Here is a 24,253-nt window from a genome sequence, read left to right as displayed (position 1 = left end):
ACATTATCCAACCTCCAGCCACCATCTTGCCCAACCAGCCCACCCCATCTTCCTCATCAAGGTCATCACCAAGTCTTCCAGCACAACCTCTCACCTCAGCAGCAAGCACTTCTAGTCATTACAATGTCTCAACCATCCATTCAACACCAGAATCTTCAATTCGAGGCAACACCTCCACTCCTACTGCAGCAGCACCCCAAGTGACACCAACCCCTTACCCCACATCTTCTCCCCAACCACACCATCATGCATTGCATACATTGAATGACACTTCCAATACGCTCAATTATATATCTGAACCATTATCTACTTCATCTTTTTCTTTGTCTCTTAATCATGATTCTGATGTCACTGCTGCTAACTCTTTTTCTCTTGATACTCCCTTAGCTGCAAATGTGCCTGAGCAAGCCCCGACTGAGATAGTTCCCCCTGCACTATCAGCAGCTATTACAAATCACCATCCTATGCAAACAAGGAGCAAGTCAGGCATCTTCAAGCCGAAAACTTATGCAGCAGTGCTCAAAGAGGCTGACATTGACCTCTCCCAATGCGTCCCTCAAACAGTTGAACAAGCACTGACCAGCGAGCATTGGAAGCGGGCAATGGAAGAAGAATATGAGGCCCTCATGAGGAATCATACTTGGACACTAGTGCCAAAGCCGCCCCCAAGCACAGCCCCTACCATTGGAAACAAGTGGGTCTTTCGAATCAAGAAGCATCCAAATGGTACAATTCAAAAGTACAAAGCACGGCTTGTGGCAAAGGGATTTCATCAAAAAGAGGGAATTAACTTTGATCAAGTGTTCAGCCCGGTGGTCAGACCTCCCACTGTTAGAGTCATGCTGAGTTTGGCATTAGCAAAAGGATGGAAGATCCGACAGTTCGACTTCAACAACGCCTTCTTAAATGGCGACCTCGAAGAAACTGTCTTCATGACTCAACCAGAAGGCTTCATCTCCACCCACACTCCTCACCATGTTTGCAAGCTCCAAAGATCATTATATGGGCTGAAACAGGCCCCCAGAGCTTGGTTCACCAAGCTGAAACTCACTCTCAACAAATTTGGCTTCGACAACACTAGATCAGACACGTCACTCTTCACCAAATTCACACCTGCATCAGTGACTTATGTTCTCGTATACGTAGATGACATTCTAGTCACAGGAAATTCTCAAGCAGAAATCACAGCCTTAGTCAACCAGTTACATGCAGTATTTTCACTAAAAGACTTGGGGGAAATGAACTACTTTTTGGGAATTGAGGCAGTAAGAAACAATGACCAAGTAATGACCCTATGCCAAACAAAGTATATCAAAGAACTCTTAGTTAAAGCAGGGATGCAAAAAGCCAAAGCAATGCCTACTCCAATGGCATCTAGTCTGAAACTCTCAGTGCAAGGAGGAGAATTGTTTCAAAATCCAGCACAATATAGATCAGTTGTTGGAGGACTCCAATATGCAACAATCACAAGGCCAGAGATCTCTTATGCAGTAAACAAAGTATCGCAATTCATGCACCAACCGTTAGATAGCCACTGGAAAGCGGTAAAGCGAATCCTCAGGTACTTAGCAGGGACACTTCAGCATGGATTAAGGTTCCAAAAGTCTGATGAGAGTAGAATCTATGCATTCACAGACTCAGATTGGGGAAGTGATGTAGACGACAGAAAGTCAACAAGTGGATTTTGTGTCTTTTATGGACCAAATCTTGTCTCTTGGTCCAGTCGAAAGCAACATGTAGTATCAAGAAGCTCCACCGAAGCTGAATATAGAGGGATAGCTGCTGGACTTGCTGAAGTCATTTGGTTGCAGAACTTGTTGAATGAAATGAGGATACCTTGTACCACCAAACCAAACCTATATTGTGATAGTCAGAGTGCTGTACTACTTTCAGCCAATCCAATCCTACACAACAAGAGCAAGCACTTTGAACTCAATCTCCACTTCGTTAGAGACTATGTGACCGAAAAGAAACTACATGTGATCCATATTCCAGCCCAAGAGCAGATAGCAGATTGCTTAACAAAACCTCTATCAAGCCCTGCCTTCCAAAAGTTCAAATTGAGATTGAGAATTGCTGACAGAAGATGTAATGACAGCAGGACAATTGGAAGCCCAGACAACAGAGTTGATGTTAAGAGTTTAGAAAGCACAATAGACAAGAAAGAATAAAGTACAGGTTTCAGAAACTCAAGTAGCAGGATTGATGTTAAGAGTATTGAGATGCCACATGATAAGACACGTGCAACATATTAGAGTTTGTTAGAGAAATCAGTTAGAAGAAAACTGAGTCAGTTACATCTAATAAGAAGTAGTTAGAGCTCACTCACTATAAATACTAATGCACTGTAACAAACTAGTTAGTTCAGCTAATACATCTCATTTTCCAGAAAATTCTCCTCCTTCACACACACACACACTCTCTCTCTCTCTCTCTCTCTCTCTCTCTCTCTTTTGCTCTCTCTCTTCTTTCATTCTTGTTTTTCATCTTCAAGAGTCTGATACCTTCACAAAGAGAGAGAGCACCGAACCAAAAAAAAAAAAGAGAAGGACATCTATTAGTAATATGGGACAACTGTAACACCAAGACAAGAACAAGAACGACTGGGATCACTCTCATTATAAGGACATCAGCAAAAGAAACACTCAGAATATGAGAGAGCAAAATCAAATTTGCACAATAGCAGAAGCAGTAGAGTATCTTCTCGGATAGCAGAGATAATGGAGCAGAGGGAGAAAGAAATGCATGCCAAAGGAGAAAGCAAGACCAAGGACTGCATGTACAGCTCCAACAGGTTGATGGTACAAAAAATTGAAAGAGGCAATAGAGAGCAAATTGAAAGAGCAAGCTGATTCTATAAAACAGACCTCACCTCAACATATGAAAGCAAGAAAAAGACAGCACATTCAAGAGCATCATCTCAACACTTGAGCTGAATTCTTTTTCTTCTACTAGAGCTTTATTTCTAATTTTATTTGTTATGACTATCTTGGGTCATCTTTTATTTTGAGAAAAGGCCGAATATGTGAGTTGAAAAATGCGAGAGAAAAGGCAAGAATGATGCATGAAAGAACCACTGAAATTATGTGTAATTGAGTTGTTGAACTAGGATTAGTTTTCCTTGCCATGTTAGGTTAACACTTAGTGAGTTTGAATCTGTTTAGGTTCCCCTTCCAAGTGGGGACAGCACTTGGGAAGCTGAGCTTTGGTGAAAAAAGCTTGGTGGTAAATACTAGTTGAATTAGGGTGTAATTCAATAGTATTAGTGATTATAATTACTTGATTATAGTGAAAATTTCACCATGGTTGTGGTGAAGACCAGATGTAGGATTTATGGTACTTAAAATCCGAATCAAGATACATGCTGACTTCTTTTTCTTCTTCCCTTCTCTATTTCTTTTCTGAGTATGAGACAAAACGAAAAAATCTTCTACAAAATTAACTTCCGCAAAAACAGAGCTTGAAAGTTAATTTTGAGCCAACTTGATTCAACCCCCTTCTCAAGTTCAATCAACCTACATTATTTTTAAAACATGTTTCTCCTCCTACTAATATCATATCAACAATATCGCTTATTTGGCAGAACTTTAGAATCAACCACTCAATTTTTGCCAAATTAATTATTATTTTTAAATCAGCAATATATATATATGTATATACAAAAAAATTTATAACCAAATTATTAATAGTGTCTAACAAAATTTGTAACCTATAAAGACATTGAATTTATATCCCTATATTTATTATATCTTACCGTAATAAACAATACAATAAATTTATAACCCCAATAATTAATTTTTATAAATAACTCATTAAATGTAATAAACATCCATATTACAAATGTCATAATAATATTATTAATCATCGTAAATTTTATGTTACAAATATTTAAATTTCATATTATTTGACATGCCTATATAAGTCTCTTATCACTATTCCGTCAAATAACATCAAATTTAGCACAAAAAATTTATTTTCGAAATACACAACATCTCAAACTTACTCGAACATCATTTTTTGGACAATATCACCAAACAAACAGACAATTTGTTTATCAAAATTTGCGTGATTTGTCTATGAAAAACATTAATACCTACAAAAGAAGAGGAGTCTCTTTACTTAAAAATAATTATATTAGATGAAAAAGAGACAAGTATATTTGTGGCACATGTAATCAAACACTACAATATCCAACAATAAAGTAACTATATAAATCAGCCACTAAAATCAATCACTAAAATCAGCCACCAATGTATTTGTGTATAAATACATGTGTGGTTTAATTGTTTTTCAATGCATATTTGTATTCCAATATGTATTTTTATACTAGTGGCTGACTTTTGTGGCTGATTTTAGTGTACACGTAACATAACCGATATACTTTTTATAATCTCATTTATCAAATTATAAGCTACTAACCAAATACTTATTCAAATCAAAGTGCTATAATAATTTTTGTACTATTTGATGGCAAAGAAAAAAGTTGTTAGCACAACTGTTTCAAATCTAACACAGTCCAGACAAAATTTGTATAACCTCACACTTATATTTGAAGTCAAAGTAAATGATTTTAATCTCAAATAAGGTTTTCAATAATACACTATTACCAAGACACCAAAAACAGTGAATCCCAACATTTATTACAACAAATAAAACAGGTAATATTCCAAAAAAATCACTTATTCAAGACATCGTTTTTATTTCTAATTTAAATTATTCATTGATTATAAGAACTAACTTTGCCAACACTAATATCATTAGACGAAAATCACATACCTATCAAGAGATTAAAGAGAAAGAAAACCATACAAATTCAAGACACATCTTCGGAAGAAGAACATACATACAAAGATAAAACAAATAATACAATAAAAAGTGCATACAACTCAACAATTCATAAAGAATATGCTTTCACAAGAACCTATGACAAAAAGAAAAAAGCAACAACTCTAACAACAACCAATAAAGAAAAAGGAAGATGAACGACATATAAGAAGACTAAGTTCATCAACTAAAACAAATACAAAAATTAAATTACTAAATAAAAATATCACCTTTTACAATTTTAATATCTAAATCTTTTGTATTATAAATTATTTTAAATAAAATATTTTTTAAATTTAATTTTAGTTTACACATATTTAATTTAATTTTACGAAATATAACAATTTTTAATATTTATTATATATTATTATTAATTTATCGTTCTGAATATTGTGCAAATCTCATTTTAATAATTATTAATATTTATTTTTTAATATGCTATTAACAGGTAATTCTACAGTGGCCAAGTTTTAGAAGACTAAGGTTGTTAAGAGTTGACCACCGAATCAGAGATGGACACTTGGCTGATCTTTGTTGGAGGGATTGAAATTTTCCACTTGCTAGTCTTCTCGGGATTAATGTAGACAGTAGGCGTGCGGTAACAAGAAGCGAGTTACGGCGAGTGGATCCTCTTCAGTAAAAAAAAAATTAAATGGTATTTAGTGAACGATCTTATCTTTTATTAAATTTTTCTTTTATTTATTTTTGATTTCATTTGTAGAATTAAAAATAAAAAATTACATTTTATTTTTTTTAATAATAAAAAAAATTAGAAAGAATCCATCTTCAGTTACAGTGGAACATAAGTGTCAATTCAATTTTATCTTCCACAATATTCCATTTTATACAGGTAAGTCCAAATTTTCCACTCATATGAAACGTGCAACTTCACAGAGCTACATATTTAGAATTAATAGTTAAAATCACTCAAATAAATTATTTTTATTTTTATTTTTATCATAAAAAATAAACTAATCAAATTCATCTCTAAAAGATGATTGATTTAGTGGCATTAGTCTTTTAATTATGTTCTTCGTTGAAGCGGCTAGTGCGCACTTATTTAATCCGTTAACTGTCAGACGCTCATTTAATAGTAATAGTATACTTTTATTACTGATACGATAAATTTGTTAAATCAATTTAAATCAATCCTAAATAAATAAACCCTAATCCTAAATTCACCACAGCTTAAATCCTATTCCCAGCTGTTCGTCGACTCCGTCCAAAAGCACTCTTTCGCTCCATGGATTTGGGGAATCCTCGACAACTTCGATCTATGTTTACCAATTTGTCTATTTTCATTTTTTGAATTTGAGAAACATCTTTTAAATGAATTACCCTCTCTCTGCGACGTTTAATTAAAGGGAGTTATTTCGACGAAAATGTCTAAAACATTTTTTTAAAGATATTTTTTAATAATTAAAATTTAATATATATAATCGATTAAATTATATTATTTTTGTTAAAATTAAATTAAACAAAATAAATTAACTGAAAAATCGTGAATCAAATTTTGAATTAGTCTAAATAAATATTATTTTTTATAAAATATAACTACAATACTCCTATTATAAAAAATAACTAAAATATTTTTATTATATATATTAATTTTAAAAATTTTAAATTTTAGTCCATTTTTTTCTGTTGTAATAAAGTTAAGATTTAGAGTTTTCAAAATTAATATATATATATATATATATATATATATATAAATAAAGGGATATAGGGGTTTGGTTTTTAATTCCTTCTTCTTATTTTATTTTTTTTAATTAAAAAATAACTTTATCCCACGATTGAGTTTAAAAACTAATTCGCTTTTAATAAAAAATACTTAATTTTTTTTATCAAAAAAATGATTTTACCTTATCAGTATTTAAAATTGATTCATTTTATTTCAGGTAATATAAAATTTATTATGTATTCTGATCATTTATTTTTTTGTTATAAATTTAATTTTTATTAATATCTATATTCTAATCTTTAAAAAAATTTAAGAATGGAAGCGCGTAATAATGAAGCTGGTCTAAGTAACAGACGTCATAATAATATAATTGGTTGATATTTTTATAATAAAATTAATTAAATTAATATACACGGTTTATATATTTCTGATATCTATTGTTTAACTTAAAAAAAATTACATATAACAGAATACTCCTTAATCAAACAATATATAAAGTTACTAAAGTTTGGTATCTAACTATTATAAACTTCGTGTAATACACCATTCATTTAATAAAATCTATAAAGGGAATAAGAGAATTCGGTATCCAATTTTTGTTTTTTCATCTTTAATTTTATTAATAAATATTGATTAATATAACTGTCATCTTAAAAATAATCAAAAAAGTAATTATTAATTAATTTTTCTTCATTCTTAATTTCTTATTACATTTATTTTTTTATTTTATACCTAATTTTTATTTATGTTGTCTTCTTTTTTATTCTACGGAGTACATATAGTACTCTCTCTATTTTTTTTCCATTTTATGAAAAAAAAAATAATAAATATGTATATGATAAATAGAAAAATAAAAATAAAAATAAAAATAAAAATAAATTTTTTTTAAAAAATAACAGTTATAACAATATAGGAAATAAGAGTTTTGTATCTAATCTACACTTTTCTATCTTAACTCTATTAAAATTTTGGTTCTTTCACTGGTGAGATAGGATTATTGTAGTTTCATATCTCAATGGATATGCGAATCCTACTATGATGATTCCTACGAAACGAAATCAAATGCTTAATGAATGTAGTGTATAATTCATTATTTTAGAATGATGATTTTTTTGAAAATTTATTTATTTATTTATTTATGTTATAATTGCATTATGTAATTTTGGTGTCTAATTTTTATTTTTTTATTTTAATTTTATTAATAAATAATAATTAATATAACTGTCATCTTAAAAATAGGTCAAAAATATAATTATCAAATAATTTTTTTTATTCTTCTTATAATTATTTTACACATAGCTTCTATCTATATTATTTTTTTCCTTATTTTATGGAGTACATGTAGTACTCTCTGTCTCTATCTTTCTTTCGCTTAATGAAAAAAATAATGATAAATATGTATATGAAGAATAGTAAGAGAAAAATAAAAAAAATTAAAAATTTTGAAAAAATAATGAAACTAACAACGATTTAAGATATTAAATATAAAATTCAAAAGAAAACATTTTTAGCAATTAAAATTAAAATTATGTGAGAAAAAGATTTCTTTAAATTTAAATTTTTATATCTGTTTCAAATTAAATAAGATTAAAAAAAATAAATAAATTTACGAATATTTATAAATTTTTATCTTAATTGTTACATATAATAACAACATAATGATTTTAGTATTATACTTAAATTAATTCAAATTTTATTATTCTATACATTAAAAAAATTAAATAACTTATTAAATTTTTATTTTTATTTATTAATAATTTATTATTTATTAAAATTTTTATTTTTTATCTCAAACTTATAAATAAAAAACCATAAAAATTAATTTTCTAAAAATATTAGAAAAAAACAATGTAGAAATTACTATTTTGTTTTGAAATTAAATAAAATTTTAAAAAAATCTTTAAAACTTTATTAGTTAGAGACATAGAAGTTGATATATTAGATCTAGAGAAAGATTAAGAATTATTATAAAATAATATTAAAAATAGGAAAAATATTCAACAATATAATTTTTTTATATTCAATTGTATATGTTAATAATAGCTAAAAGAGTAGTTTTCATATAATATTACTCTTTTAAGAAAATAGAATATATTTGATATTATTTTTTTATAATTATTGACAAATTTTGATAATTTGATTAACAAAAAATTTAAATGTTTGATATCTTAAATTTTTTCTTAAAGCAAATAAAATATAATTTAACAAGTAAGTGTGAAGAATAACAAGGATCTATATAATAGTTATACATGTAGATATCAAAATCAAAGAAAAAAAATTCTTTTATCAAATATTTAATAAGTCAAAAATTAACATAATAGATAGTTATGGATCAAAGTGATAAATAAAATTAATTTTTTAAACTCAATAGGACTATTTTAGTTAGGAATATTATAGTCATTTTTTGTAAAAAAAAAATATTAATTTAGATTGGTTCAAAATTTAATTTATTAATTTTTTGGTTAAACTAATTTATTCAGTTTAATTTTAATAAAAATAACATAATTTAATTTATTATATATGATAAATTTTAACTTTTAAAAAGTATTTTTAGAAGAAGACGTTTTTGACATCTTTATCTAAGCATGTTTTTACTCTTTTTAACTAGTTTTCTTTACGGTCAAAGGAGGCCCAAACTTCCTTCAAAAGTTCCACGTGTCATGCAGTGTATGGTGGCTTCACCTTAGCCAGCTTGGCCACCATTAACGAACTTACATAGTCCTCGATGGTATGACAACATCGAGTCAAAAAGAGATTCACAATGGCAACATTATATGAACTCAAACATGAAAATGCTACTGATGCATAAATTTGATTTCATTCAGATTTGACACAAGCTGAATTTGTTTAAACAATATCTTGTCATGAATTTCTCATTTATCAAATGAATGATACAAGGAAGAAACCAAAATATAAAATCTCAAAAAGAAAGTGCCTTCTGTACAAGTTCCTCTCAACTAATCTTTTCTCCATTGACTAGTATGGTTTACAGCCTACTCAACTGAGAAGTGAGGTTTAAGAACTCATCCTCCCCGCATGGAATTGTGAGACCGCCATTCGGATGATCATAACCGAACTCTTCTTCTGCTTGGTTTAGCAATTCTTGAAACAAAGGTTGGTTCAAGTATGATATAGGAATTAAAAACCTCTTCACTTTATCTCCAACATAAACTGCAAGGTATCCTTTTGGGACATCATTGTTCTTTGTTGCTCTTCTAATACCTGGTATGCGGAAAGCCATTGTTTTTTATGAGAAAGAAATATTTGAGTTTTTCTAAACTTCTAACACTTGAGGTTATGTGAATGATTGGTGTTGCTTGAGAACACAAGAAGTGGTGTATATATAGTTGCTAGGGTCTTCTTCAAACCAATTTCCTCAAGAGATAATTTTGAATAAGATAGGGTCTACCAAATTGACAATGTATTATGCATCACAAGAAATCACATGATACTGTCTTGAAGGTGTTAGGAAGTTCATTGAGAGTGCATACCCCACTTCTTCATATAATGTCCCATAGATTAGCCTCTTGAAATTAATGAGATCTACATTATTATTACACAGTGAAGACCTTACATTTTACTACAGCTACTCCATTAATTAGTAGACATGCTTTAGACATCTCACATGTTTATTCAAATTGAGATTGCTTCTAACAATGAAATTGTAAACCTTGACTGACTTTATCTATTATCTTTGAAACTATTGCTAGTGAGCCAATATGAACCTCAGCTTTTTCAAGTACACCAGATTAGAAGCAGTTCCAACTGGAATTTGAAACCATGGACAAACATGTTCCAATTACACTTCCTCTTGCATATATATGGTGGGCCTTGTATTAACTACTATGAACCAACATTTAAGTTTCACTTGAGCACCTATCCTTTGATTGCAAGTGGCTGCTTTATTAGCCATTCCTTGACAAGGTGGGGTATGCATTCTCAAACAACTGCTTAATCCTTGAGAGAGGCCTCTAGGACAATACCATGTGATCTCTCATGTAGTGATGTGTATGCATTCCTATCATTTTAAAAAATATTTCATCTTAGAAATAGTTTTCCAGAGAATCATAAAATCTATAAATACACTTGCTCTTGCCTTCAAAAACAACACAACTCATTGGCAATCTTAAGTGTCAAACACTTAAAAACACATTCTTCTTTTAAACTTGGGAAGTTTCCCTTGCAGTTATTATTACATACATACTAGAAAAAAATGGGTTTCCGTTTACCTGTTATTCGAAGGACATCATCATTCTCAGGTAGCCAAGCAGCTTCAAAATCCGTGGAAGTCCCAAAGGGGCATCTAGCAGTGTATGTCGGAGAGAAACAGAAGCGGTTTGTGATTCCCGTTTCATACTTGAACCAACCTTCAATCCAAGACTTGTTGAGCCAAGCTGAGGAAGAGTTTGGATATGATCATCCTATGGGAGGGCTAACAATTCCATGCAGTGAAGATGTCTTCCAACAAATCACTTCTCACTTGAATTGACGATGAATCGCATGCTGTAGGAGACTGACATAGATTAGTACACACATTTTGTACAATAGGTTACTTGTAAAGATTACACATTTTTTTAAGTAAATGAAAGAAGAATGACCATTACTATGACATGTTCAAAGTGTTTCCTCTGTTTTTTGGTTTAATGACAAAGAAAGAATTCAACTACTCTAGTATTTCATTTTTTTTCTTTTTTAAATATTTTATCTTACCTCTTCAAACGGAACAATATGCAGTATCTAGTAGTGACAATTCTGCCTGGTGTAAGATAAACCATACTTCATTGTTCATCTGTTCTTCATTGTATGGCTTATTTATTTATATATGTCTGTTCTCTTATTTCTTTATTGAAGTTTTAGCCATGCCTCAACATTTTCAAAAAGCAAAGATCAGTCTTACATTTAACTGATTTAAGTTCTTTTTTCGTCCAAGGCCAACTGCAATTTTACTCAATATATGGTTAACTTTTGGTTAAATTTTCTGAATCATCTCTTATTTATGCAGCAAATCAAAATTGGATTCATGTTTGGATAATTAAATGTTCCCTTCACCTTTTTTTTCCCTGCATTCTGAAATTATGAGCAATCTATGTGTTCAAAAATGAATGTAATGGAGATGTTAAAGGTTAAGATATGAATTTGCAGTTCATGACACTCAATCATGGAACGTCTCCAGCTTGTGTTACTATTTATAATGACATGGAATGTCTCTTCCTTTTACTTGTAATATAAGAAAACTGTGAGTTCATAACAGATTTACAATTGTAGTTTCAACCGCCATTCAAAATTCTAATTTAAATGAAATGAATCATCAACTTCAGTGAATTTCTTCAAAATAATGTTGAGCTTAATTTTGAATTGCTGCATAAATATATAAAAGATGATTCAGATTCAACAAAGCCAACAAAAAATAAAATTAGCCAACAAATGAGATGCAATAACTTTCTTTCATTCATGTGCTATTTTTACACTTTCAAAGGAATGATACAAGGAAGGGACCAAAATGGACAATCTTCAAAATCAAAAGAAAGAGCCTTCTGTACAAAATTTGTCTCAACTAATCTATGTCAGTCTCTATGAGCACAATTTACTGCCCACTTAATTGACAAGTGAGGTTCAGGAATGCATCCTCGCTGCAAGGGATTGTGAGACCGCCTGTTGGGTGATCATAACCAAATTCTTCTTCTGATTGGCTTAGTAACTCTTGAAATGAAGGCTGGTTCAAGTAACAGACAGGAATCACAAACCGCCTCATCTTATCTCCCACATAGACTGCAAGATAGCCTTTTGGAACATTAGTCCCTTTTGATGCAGAAAGTGATGCCTTTCTAATACTTGGAATGCGAAAAGCCATTGTTCTTGAACGATTTGTATGAGAGAAATATGTGAGTTTTGATACTTTAGGAGATACAACTGATTTGTGTTGGTTGAGAACACAAGTAGTGTTGTATATATAGTTGCTATCCTGAAGAAATAATTTTGAAGAAGCTGTAAAATGGGGTCTACAAAGTGACAAATGATCACAAGAGATCACATGGTATTGTCTTGGAAATTTCTATCAAAGGTTAGGTCTCTATCTATCGGTCTATCCACTTGTAGTTGTGGTAAAGCTACTCCATCAAACATGCTTTAGAGTTTAGGCATCTCACATGTTTCTTCAGATAGACATTTATAACTCTGAAACACGGTTCTGAGGTCAGAAGAGAACCAAAAGTTGGCCTCACAAGCCAATATGGACCTCAACTTTTGAAGTACACCAGATTATAAACAAAACTCCGTGGTATTTGCAAACCATGGGGAATTAGATTTTCTCTTGCATACATAAGTTACAATTTTTTGGCCTACCCTCTATAATGAGGACAATACCATGTGATCTCTTACATGCCTTTGTCTCCTAATATGTCCCATCTGATAGCCTTCCTCCACCAATCATTCAAGTAGCTACATGTTTATAACATATCCTTCCATCTATATAAATATTCATGGTTGCAAGCATTTAGGACCAACACAATTCATTCACATCCTCAAGCAATAAGAAACTCAAAAGCTTGTATCATATTTACAAGCCATTTCTAAGACTGGTCTTTCATCAACTCATACAAAAATGGGTTTTCGTTTTGCTGGTATCAGAAGAAAGCTATCATTTAATTCAAATCAAGCATCTTCAAAGGCTTTGGAAGTCCCAAAAGGCTATCTTGCTGTCTATGTTGGAGAGAACATGAAGCGTTTCGTGATTCCCATTTCGTATTTGAACCAGACTTCATTTCAAGAATTACTAAGCCAAGCAGAAGAAGAATTTGGATATGATCATCCAATGGGTGGTCTCACTATTCCATGCACTGAGGAAGCCTTCTTGGACCTCACTTCTTGCTTCAACTGACTGTATGTAATTCTAAAGGAGACTGACATAGATTAGTTGAGACACAATTTTGTAGTGGAAGCTGGTAGTTATCATCTCAGTGAGATGCCAAGGATGTAAATATCAGAATTTCTTTTCACAATTTCAATGAATTTATACACTTCATCATTAAATACGTATAGACTCAATTACTTTGGTGTACTCTCTTCAATTATATTTATTCCTTCGTTGTGCTGCTGCTACTGTCTTATTAAAAGAAGTCTATTTATATTCGAATGCTGCAGAGTTTACTTTCTAAAGCACATCAGCACTCCACCATGTGAATTAGTAAAATGAAGGAGAAGCATATGGTAAAGTTAACTGGATTAAAGTTTGAATTTTGGACAATTCAATGCATTTTGAAGTGTGGTGTTTTGTTGTAGATACACCAAGTTATTTCTCTAGAATACTAAGAAAGTAGTGTCATTGATGAAATCAAAATTATATCATTCTCTGCAGCAACTTCTTCTATTTGAGAGATGTAGTTCTTGTAAGTCTCTTAAAGTCCCTAACTGTTGTTGTATAGGACCTTCGATTCGGTTTGAAGCAAGTGAAAGAAATGTTAGATTCTTGAATTCACCCAACTTAGAACGAATGGTAGCACTAAGAGAATTGAAGGAAACATCAAGAACTATGAGTTGAGTAAGACTTGAAAGTGATCTTGGAAGCTTTCCATGAAGATTATTATAGGACAGATCAAGAGTGACAAGTTTCGAAAGAGTATCTATCTCAGCAGGGATGATTCCGGTGAGGCACATTCGAAGTAGGTACAGAGTGACTAAATTGGAAAATGCAGTGAGGTTCAAGTTCTGAAGCTTCAATAATGATGACGGAAGGTTGAAAGGGCAGTAGTGTGCACCCATTTGTGCACTAAACAGATTTATTAGACAACTGAGCAACTGAGCAAATCATTGATGTTCTTGAAATTCTATCGACATGAGGACTAAACTTTATTAGACAACCCTCAAAGCTTCTGCTTCTATATATATATATATATATATATATTTTTAAAACAACGGCACGGAACTATGGAAGTGCTTCTTCCTTTAATTTCCAAAGAGTCCTGGCCTAAACAGATTTACAATAGTGGTTTCAAACCACTGTTAAGAAACTGTAACTTAAATGTTTGAAGGAAATGAATCATCAAATTTTGCAAAAGTCAAACTTAGATAGCCTAACATATTTTAAGTTTTCAATAGGAACTTAATTCTGATATTGTTGCATAAATAGGAGATAATACAGATTCAAACAAAAGGCAAAAGGAGGTTTTAACAATGAGATGCAATAACTTTCTCATTCATATAATTTTTTTACACTTCCAAAGGAATTATAAAAGGAAAAATCAAAATGGACAATCTCCAAAGCTAAAAAAAAGGAGCCTTCTGTACAAAATTTGTCTCAACTAATCTATGTCAATCTCTGTTAGTTGTTTATTGGCCACCCAACAGAGAAGTGAGATTTAAGAACTCATCCTCACTGCATGGAATTGTGAGACCACCGGTTGGATGATCATATCCGAATTCTTCTTCTGCTTGGTTTAGTAATTCTTGAAATGAAGGCTGGTTCAAGTAACATACAGGAATCACAAACCGCCTCATCTTATCTCCCACATATACTGCAAGATAGCCTTTTGGAACATTAGTCCCTTTAGATGCAGAAAGTGATGCCTTTCTAATACCTGGAATGCGGAAAGCCATTGTTTCTTCTTGTTTTTCAAAAGAAAAAGAAATAGATTGTTTTGAAGGAGTTGTATGAGATAAATATGTGAACTCTGATACTTGAGGAGATACAACTGATTTGTGTTGCTTGAGAGCACAAGAAGAAGTGTATATATAGTTGCCATCCTGAAGAAATAATTCCGATGAAGCTGTAAAATGGGGTCTACAAAGTGAAATGATCACATGGTATTGTCTTGGAGGTTTCTTTCAAGGACTTGAAAGTTAAGTGAGAGTTCATACATCATACCCCACCTTCTGACATAATTGCCAAGAGATTATGCATGTCAAATCAAAGACATCTACATTAATGCTTGTTCAAGCATTGTAGTTATACTAAAGATACCGAATTAGACAAGCTATAGACATATCTCATGTTTCTTCAGATAGACATTGCTATTGATAATGAAATCTGTAGACCTTGGCCACAACTCTGAACCAAAATTAGGCACATCCTCACAAACCAATGTGAACCTGATTTTTCAAGTACACCAGATTCTTAGAAACATATCCCATGGAATCCGCAAAACCATAGGCAACATGATCTAATCTGTGTTGGCCTCCTCTTCATAAGGTAGACTTTGAATTATCTACTAATAACAGGTTTGAAAAAATTCCATAAGACAACACCATGTGACCTCTTATATGCCCTTGTCTCCTAATAGGTCCCATTTCATAGCCTGCAACCACAACCAACCATTCAATTACCCATTTTATTACATATCCTTCATCTATATATATGTTTATGGTTGCAAGGATATGGCAGCAACACAAGTCATTCACATCCTAAAGCACAAGAAACTCAAATACTTGCATCTTATTACAAGTCATTTGTAAAACTAGTCTTTCTTCATCACATACAAAAATGGGTTTTCGGTTATCCAGTATTGTAAGAAAGGCATCATTTACTTCATCTTCAAAAGCTATGGAAGTGCCAAAGGGTTATCTTGCAGTTTATGTTGGAGAGAAAATGAAGCGGTTTCTGATCCCTATATCATACTTGAACCAGCCTTCATTTCAAGACTTGCTAAGTCAAGCTGAGGAAGAATTTGGATATGATCATCCAATGGGTGGTCTCACAATTCCTTGTGAAGAAAATATGTTCTTAGATATCACTTCTCGCTTGAGTTGATGCTAGCATCATCAAGATTAGGCTGACTTAGAAATAGATTACTTAACACAATTTTTGTAACAATTTATTGCCCTGAGAAAGATTTTCTCCATTTTTTGTTATCCTACTATTCATCTCAATGAGAAATTTATGCACATAAACATCTGTCTCCCATTCTCTCCTCAAATCTAAATTATTATTAAGTTCAAAGGCAATAATAAGCAGAAATTAAAGTGCTGTTCATAAAATCAATCTTCACTATGCTGTACAATAAGTGAAAAGGAAACCATCAGGTAATTTTTATGATGATAGTAAAAAAATGTTATGATAAAAAAAGCAGTAACTAAGTTTGAATTTTCATAACATTAGTTTCAATAATGATAACTTGTTTGGTCAATTCAAGTATCCAATTAACACTATAGGATGATTAAACAGCTTAAAGGACCAGTCCCTGTATTTACCATGTCCCACTTTGCTTTTATCTGTCTTTGAAATCTCTGTGGACCCTTCCCAGTTTGTACATGGTATCACTAAAATGTGACCTCTGAAATGACAATTGAGATTGAAACACTAATCCAGTTGTATTCCATAATGTGATTGTTACATTGTATGATGAGTTACATTTGTTTGCTGCTATCAGCTAATGACCCCATTTCTTCACATGAACATGTTATTTGGTTTAAGGGCCACAACAAAATTATATACAATTGACTGGTTCCTCACTAATCCATATTCACCACAAACACATTTGAAGATATCTACTATTCATTGCGATATTTCCTTCTTTCCAATAATGTCAGTTTAACAAATCAAAGAAACTTTAGGTCTAAAATAACCAAATAGACTAAGGGCCAGTGACTTGTATAACAGCTGTCATGAGTATGAAGCTAAAACCAGTATCAAACCTTCCACTTTTTAATTTGAACAGATGTGTCTTGGTCTTTCTTGGTATGATACAATGGTTCCTACAAAAATTCAGAATTATCAAAAGGAATCTAACTGTTGTATGAATCCTTATCCAAGAAAAAAAAGAAGGAATTCAATGCATATATAAGTCTGAATCTATAGTCTGATTGGAGCATGCTTTGAACTTTATGAACATATCCACTGTCATGTTATCATGTATGCTATGTTGGTTCTCTTTGAAACACTATCTTCAAATATAGCAATCAGATCTTGCTCATGGTTTACAAATTTGATAATTTATCACTCTGGTATGAGTTGGCACCTTGTAGATTCATGTCATGATGTCAGCATCAATGTCAATCTGAGGGAAAAAAAAGAAAAGAAAAAGAAAAAGAGAACGTGTGATGTCTAAAGCATATGTTTATCTATGGTTTAATGCATGAAAATATTTTTGGTGTCACCTATGCTATGCATATGTCTTTGCTTTCAAGAGGGTAATTTGTTAGCCACTGTATCAGAAAGTGGGGTATCCAATCCTTTTCAACTTAGCAATCCTCAGCAACACCTGCAAGACAATACCATGTGATCCCTTATCACTCATAAAAAATAATTTCAGTTGGAAATTGATTTGAAGGTTCCCTTGGCATCTATATATACCAAATTTCTTGAGGTCTAAAGCAACACAACTCATTTGCATCCTCAAGTATCCTAACTCAAACACTTATTTCTCATACAAGTTCTTTGAAAAATCAATATACAATATGGGTTTCCGCATTCCAAGTATTAGAAGGGCAGCAAAAACAATTTCCAAGGGTCTTGAAGTACCAAAAGGCTACCTTGCAGTCTATGTTGGAGACAACATGAGGCGATTCGTGATTCCGATATCATACTTGAACCAACCTTTATTTCAAGAATTGTTGAGTCAAGTTGAAGAAGAATATGGATATGATCATCCAATGGGTGGTCTTACAATCCCATGCAGTGAGGATGAGTTTCTAAACATCGATTCTCGCTTGAATGAGATGTAGATCATGCTATTCGGGTGTAGATAGATTAGTCGAGAGATATATTTGTACAGAAGGCACCTCTTTTTTTTCTTCTGGAGAGTTCCCATTTTGCATTCATTCCTATGGAATTGTAAAATGAATTTTCTGAATGAGAAAGTAGTTATGGCAAGATACTGTTGCAACTTGAAACACCTGTTGCTATTGTTATATTTCAATTCTCAAATGAACTAACTCGTTCAAATGATATATTGAACAAGTGAATATAGATCATTAGTTAGCATTTAAACTTTGTCATCTTTCTTTATATTCCTTTGCAGAGAAGCAAGAAAGATGTACATAACAAAAATCAAACACATATTATTGCAACTTTCTCACTATAGTTTAGTTCAATTTCTTTCTTTCATTTTCTCATGACTTTTTTTCCAAGTTATCAAGTAAATATATTTGCAGAATATTTATGCTAATGCATGAAACTGGTTAGTGACCCCTTCATGAGTTGCTTCCTTCTTTATTTTGTTACTAATGATTATTAAATTTTGTTAGTATTCAGATTCATAGATAAATCAAACCCGGCAATGTAAGATGCATAGATTACTACACCAAAACTAAATTACCATGTTCTTCAAAGCTTAAAAATAGGTACTAGGTGAATAATAATGATCGAAATAGTTAAACAGTAGCACCTTTCGAGGTCATAGAGCTGGTAACCTGCAGACCCCTGCTTAGAGATATTAGGTTAATGACTTAAAAAGATAAGTTATTCATGCCATAAAATATCAGATGAAAATATTTATGTATCTGGAGTCACTACCTATAATCAGAGATCCAGGTTCTAATTATAGTTTTCATGAACAAAAACGAGCCAGCAGTTACAACTATAACAAGTTTGATCAGTATCTCCAACACAATTACTTAGCTTAGTTAGTTCCCATAAAAAACTGAGAGCCGACTACATACTAACTGAATTTGAATAGGATCTGATGCATATATTTCAATTAATTCTGATTTAACAAACGTGTTTCGAAAAGAACTTGTCATATATAATAGATTTCTCATTCAACCAACTCTTTTCCACTTCCAAAGGAATGATACAAGGAAGAAACAAAAAGAATCTTCATAATAAAAGAAAGTGCCTTCTGTACAGATTTGTCTCAACTAATCTATCCTAGTTTCCATTAACATGATTTATTTACAGCCCATTCAACCGAGAACTGATGTTTTGGAACTCGTCCTCACTGCATGGAATTGTGAGATGTCCATTTGGATGATCATAACCAAATTCTTCTTCTGCTTGGTTTAGTAATTCTTGAAACAAAGGTTGGTTCAAGTATGATATAGGAATCACGAACCGCCTCAGGTTGTCTCCAACATAGACTGCAAGATAGCCTTTTGGAACATTAGTCCGCTTGGATGAAGAAATTGCTGTGGCCCGTCTAATGCTTGGTAAGCGGAAAGCCATTGTTTCTTGTTGCTCCACACAAAAAGCAATATATATTGTTCTTGAAGGATTGCTGTGAGAGAAATATGTGAGTTCTATTACTTGAGGAGATGCAAATGATTTGTGTTTTGAGAGAAAACAAGATATAGTGTATATATAGTTGCTAAGGGCTTCCATTAAGCAATCCCAAAAGAAATAATTTTGATAAGATGGGGTCTACTAGTGCCAACTGACAAAGGGATCACAAGACATCTCTATTAATGCACAGGTGAAGCCTAATTCTTGTTCTTGCATTGTACTATTGACATGCCATAGACATCTCACATGTTTCTTAGGTACTGATAATGAAATGAATAAATTATTATCAGGACCTTATCTATAGATTTGTTAAAGCAAAGTATTCAAATGACAGAAGTGAACTAAAATTAGGTACTTTCTACGGAGCCAATATGAACCTCACCTTTCAAGAGGAAACACCATGCGAAATTTCTCAAACCATGGGAAACATGATGCGGCATTAGACTTTATTTGCATATATATATGTCTATTTTACTGCCAGTGGAGCAATCTGTTGGCATGCTCTTGATGCATTGTCTCCTAAGTCCATTATCAATAGCTTTCAGCTTCATAATAATTCATCACACAGATATATACAGTTGGCTGTATCACCTTACCATTGAATTGTGTTTTCAAAATGATGAAAACAATGCAGGTTACATGCATCAATCATGTCTACAAAAATATGGAGTATGCTATAAATAATGTATGAACTAACATTTAAGAAGCTAAGCTCTATTGGCCTGTTTTTGGAGAAGGTGGGGCATGCACTTAGCACTCTTAAACAATTGCTTACTCATTGTTAGAGGACTCTAAGACAGCATCATGTGATCTCTATATGTATGGTCCCCATCCTTTAACCCAAAGAAAACAATGATTTCTCTTAAGTTTCCTTAGAGTCATAAAATCTATAAATACACTTGCTCTTACCTTCAAAATCAACAAAACTCATTGGCAATAAGCATCAATACTTGAACACATTCTTCTTATAATCTCTATAGCTCTTGCTTTTTCTTACATACATACAAAGAAAGATGGGTTTCCGTTTTCCTGTCATCCGAAAGGCATCATTCTCAGCTAGGCAAGCAGCTTCAAAATCTGTAGAAGTCCCAAAGGGGTACCTTGCAGTGTATGTCGGAGAGAACCAGAAGCGTTTTGTGATTCCCATTTCATATTTGAACCAACCTGCATTCCAAGACTTGTTGAGTCAAGCAGAGGAAGAGTTTGGATATGATCATCCCATGGGAGGTCTCACAATTCCCTGCAGTGAACATGTCTTCCAGTTAATCACATCTCGCTTGAATTGATGATGAATCTCACCCTATAGGACACTGATATAGATTAACATAGACATGTTGTGTACAATAGATTAGTATAGAGCATCAGAATGACATTCAAAGAGTATGTCTTCTGTTTTTTGTACGATGACAAATTGACAATGAATTAAATTCAGTTATTCAATTATTTCTGTTTATGAAATCTTTCAATTCCCCGAGCAATTATCATCTTATATGAGCAAATAAATTTGAAAGCAGGAGCAGAAAATGCCAGTAAGAGAAAGATAACTCAGTTTTGGATGAAGTTAATTTTCTGTCTTTGAACCAATATGTGCAAACGAATTATCATAAGGTTAAATAATTCCATTGAATAACACTACCATACTTCTAGAGAAAAATCTTTCTATCATACCATCGACAGTTTATCTATAAATTCGTATGTGCAGATCTTCTGTTCCTCCTCTGCATCAAATTTCCAAAACTCAAAGATATCAGGGTTGTATCTGTCATATTTCAGTGCTACTTACTGTTTCTTGGCTATTCCATATTGTTCTCATTCTAACTAGCTCAGATAAATTAGAAAAGTGGAAAAATATTGAATCGATATCTTTGGTCTATACTAACACTGTAGGAGCTCAAAAACTCTGGATAGGCTCCATCGATAAGAGAATAAGTATTCACAAATCTGAGAAATTTAACACATAAATCAAGTAGAGTTATTTTAATAGTTTCTTAATATGCATGCTATTTACACAGGATTTAAGGATAAATTACATTAACCTCCTTTGAGATTAAACAATATTAGACATAACATTATTATGTAATTTCATCTAACCTCAAAGAAAACAAATAATTTATCCTAATTTTGAATACTTTATTGGGTAGATTGTATAATTGATGTACCTCTTGAACTACTTGCATAATGGAAGTACCTTCCTGGATGGTACAACCAATACATAACTACCCACCCTAAAGTAGACAATTATTACTATTTTAGTAACTAGTGTAAGTGGTTGGCTCAACTGTAGGACCATACTTCATTTTCATGTCTTCTAAGTACTAGTAGTATCAGGTACGGTATTTTCCGCAAAATGTGGTCTTCTATGCAGATAAGATTCTATTAGGATGAGCCTAAGTGATATGTTTTGAAATTGTCTGCTACAAAAAAAATAGGCCATTAAGTTTGCCATGCAATTATTAAGCTTATTTTGTTGTAAAGTCTCTTTCTGAAGGTGTCAACCTTGATGGCTTTGAAATTTGATTTCTCAAATCTTAAGTAATCTTTTAATCAAACACCTTGAAGACACTACCATGTGATATACCATATAAGCCCTTGTGGCCTTGTCTATAAGAAGACCCCATCAAATAGTACCCTAATAAAGAGACTCTCATGTTATATCTTATGCCTATATATACACACTATGACTATGGAACTCTCAAGCAATTCAAGTAACTCACAAAGTTATAATTGAAGCATTTCCTTCTTACACAAGCAACAGAAAAAAACAATGGGATTCCGTTTACCAGCTATTAGAAGGGCATCATCAGAAGTTCCGAAAGGCTATCTCGCAGTCTATGTTGGAGAGAAAACGAAGCGGTTCGTGATTCCTGTATCATACTTGAATCAACCTTTGTTTCAAGAATTACTAAACCAAGCCGAAGAAGAATTCGGATATGATCATCCAATGGGTGGTCTCACAATTCCTTGTAGTGAAGATGCTTTCTTAGATCTCAAGTCTCGCTTAGCTTGAAGTTGCTAGCTACTTATTAATCATAGTAGAGAAATCTGGCATAGATTAGTCGAGTCAAATTGTACAGCAGGCACTTTTGTAACTGCAAAATGCAGTCTCATTGATATAGTAATGAGCAAAAATTAAATAGTTCCTATATTAGATGTTCTTTTATCATTTCAATTTATTGTCACATGAACTCTATATCAGCTTATAAAATGAGAAGAAAATGTTTAATAAATGAATAATTGAGTAAGCACCATAATAAGAGGAGTTAATAAATAATGGTATCGGATAGTACAGTAATACCATCCATTTTGGTGACTTATAAATAAATTTTTGGAGAGTGACTATCCGATACAATTATATATTTATATATTAACTACTCTTTTTCATTATCAATCAAGTTTTAATGGAAAAAATAACGAACAAATTTTGAAAATTCTTTTATATAAGAATATTTTAAATTGTTTTGAACTAAATAAAATATTTCATAAAAATTCTTAAAATTCTTTCTATTAATATTCAAATAATCTTAAAAGATACATTCCCTACGTCAAATATATTATTCAAACACAATTTAATATTTTTATTTTATTATGTTTTATTTTATTATGAAAAAGAGAGCACTAAGATAGTTGAGATTTTTTGAAATAAAAAAAAATAAAAAATAGCTGGCCTTCCATTTTTTTTTGTAATTAAAACGGAGATAGCCCAAGAAGGAAGAGTAGGCTAAATCTAAAAACAACATGGCCCATAAAATTTTTCAGCCCAACTTGGTTTTTTATTCTTCCATATTGTGTTTTTGTTTTCTTAACCAACTAAACTATCACCGCCTCTGTCCATTAAAAAAAAAAAAAAACTCCGTCTAATTCCAGAAGCTAGCTGCGGCTGCGTAGCTCGGTCCAGACTCCGAGAAGAAGAGGTTTTGGTGACTTCCCGTCTTCCATCGCTCAATTCTGAACTCCGAATCAAAATCGCAGAGATGTCTGATCCGTACGAGCGGGTGAAAAGTGGAAGATTGGCCTTCAAAGGAGGAACCTTAGCCACTCGCACCAAAGGCATCGACAAGAAGAAGAAAAAGAAGAACAAGAAAGAACCCTAACGAACATGATGAAAACCCAGCCATCGACGAGGAGCAGCAGCAGCAGGAAGGTGAGGAGGTTCAGAAGCAAGGTGAGGGATCTGCGTCAGGAGAAGCGTACACGATTGACGCCGCGAAGCGAATGAAGTACGAACAACTCTTTCCCGTTGAAGCCAAGAAATTCGGTTACCAACCCAAAACTAACTTCAAGTCCGTTGAAGATGCTCTCGATGACCGCGTCAAGAAGAAGGCTGATCGTTACTGCAAATGAGTACTCCTTTTATTTGTAAGAATTCACCTATTACCCTCTAGTCCTTTACCTTTAGCAATTTTTAGGGTTTGGAAGTTGAATTGAATTGCTTGAGGATGCAGCCATTTTCGGCTTTGTGATCAATTCTGATTTGTACATTTTGAATGAGCTGCACTGAGATTAAAATCTTGTGTAATTTATCTCTCTTTCTTAGTTAATACTTAATACAGTGATTAGCCTTCATTACATTGTGCATAAAGTTTTATTTTTTATTTTTA

General features: G+C 32.3%; 5 protein-coding genes across 5 annotated transcripts; 4 read left to right on the top strand and 1 right to left on the bottom strand.

The window, feature by feature from the left end:
• Positions 1 to 10,511: 10,511 nt before the first annotated feature.
• LOC130968831 (auxin-induced protein 15A-like) lies at positions 10,512 to 11,130 on the top strand. Its single transcript, XM_057894299.1, has one exon. It carries the CDS (start codon positions 10,719 to 10,721, stop codon positions 10,992 to 10,994), a length of 276 nt encoding a protein of 91 aa, XP_057750282.1. The 5' UTR covers positions 10,512 to 10,718; the 3' UTR covers positions 10,995 to 11,130.
• An 805-nt stretch (positions 11,131 to 11,935) lies between these two features.
• On the bottom strand, positions 11,936 to 15,218 carry LOC130968834 (indole-3-acetic acid-induced protein ARG7-like). The gene is made up of 2 exons (XM_057894302.1): positions 14,847 to 15,218; positions 11,936 to 12,360 (listed from the first exon to the last, which is right to left on the bottom strand). The coding sequence occupies exons 1-2, from the start codon at positions 15,095 to 15,097 to the stop codon at positions 12,090 to 12,092; spliced, it is 522 nt and encodes a 173-aa protein (XP_057750285.1). The 5' UTR covers positions 15,098 to 15,218; the 3' UTR covers positions 11,936 to 12,089.
• Positions 12,816 to 13,534, top strand: LOC130968830 (auxin-induced protein 15A-like). Its single transcript, XM_057894297.1, has one exon. It carries the CDS (start codon positions 13,107 to 13,109, stop codon positions 13,380 to 13,382), a length of 276 nt encoding a protein of 91 aa, XP_057750280.1. The 5' UTR covers positions 12,816 to 13,106; the 3' UTR covers positions 13,383 to 13,534.
• Positions 15,219 to 17,826: 2,608 nt separating the features above from the next.
• LOC130968832 (auxin-induced protein X10A-like) lies at positions 17,827 to 18,485 on the top strand. Its single transcript, XM_057894300.1, has one exon. It carries the CDS (start codon positions 17,894 to 17,896, stop codon positions 18,158 to 18,160), a length of 267 nt encoding a protein of 88 aa, XP_057750283.1. The 5' UTR covers positions 17,827 to 17,893; the 3' UTR covers positions 18,161 to 18,485.
• A 4,978-nt stretch (positions 18,486 to 23,463) lies between these two features.
• Positions 23,464 to 24,221, top strand: LOC130968562 (uncharacterized). The gene is given in 2 exon segments (XM_057893908.1): positions 23,464 to 23,804; positions 23,842 to 24,221. Coding segments are annotated over 2 exon segments (333 nt in total). The 5' UTR covers positions 23,464 to 23,626; the 3' UTR covers positions 23,997 to 24,221.
• Positions 24,222 to 24,253: the final 32 nt, after the last annotated feature.

The sequence above is a fragment of the Arachis stenosperma genome, chromosome 3 (genome assembly GCF_014773155.1).
Source record: "Arachis stenosperma cultivar V10309 chromosome 3, arast.V10309.gnm1.PFL2, whole genome shotgun sequence".
Taxonomy (NCBI): Eukaryota; Viridiplantae; Streptophyta; class Magnoliopsida; order Fabales; family Fabaceae; genus Arachis; species Arachis stenosperma.
The sequence above is the reverse complement of the archived record's forward strand: the minus strand, read 5'-3'. Positions and strand labels throughout refer to the sequence as shown.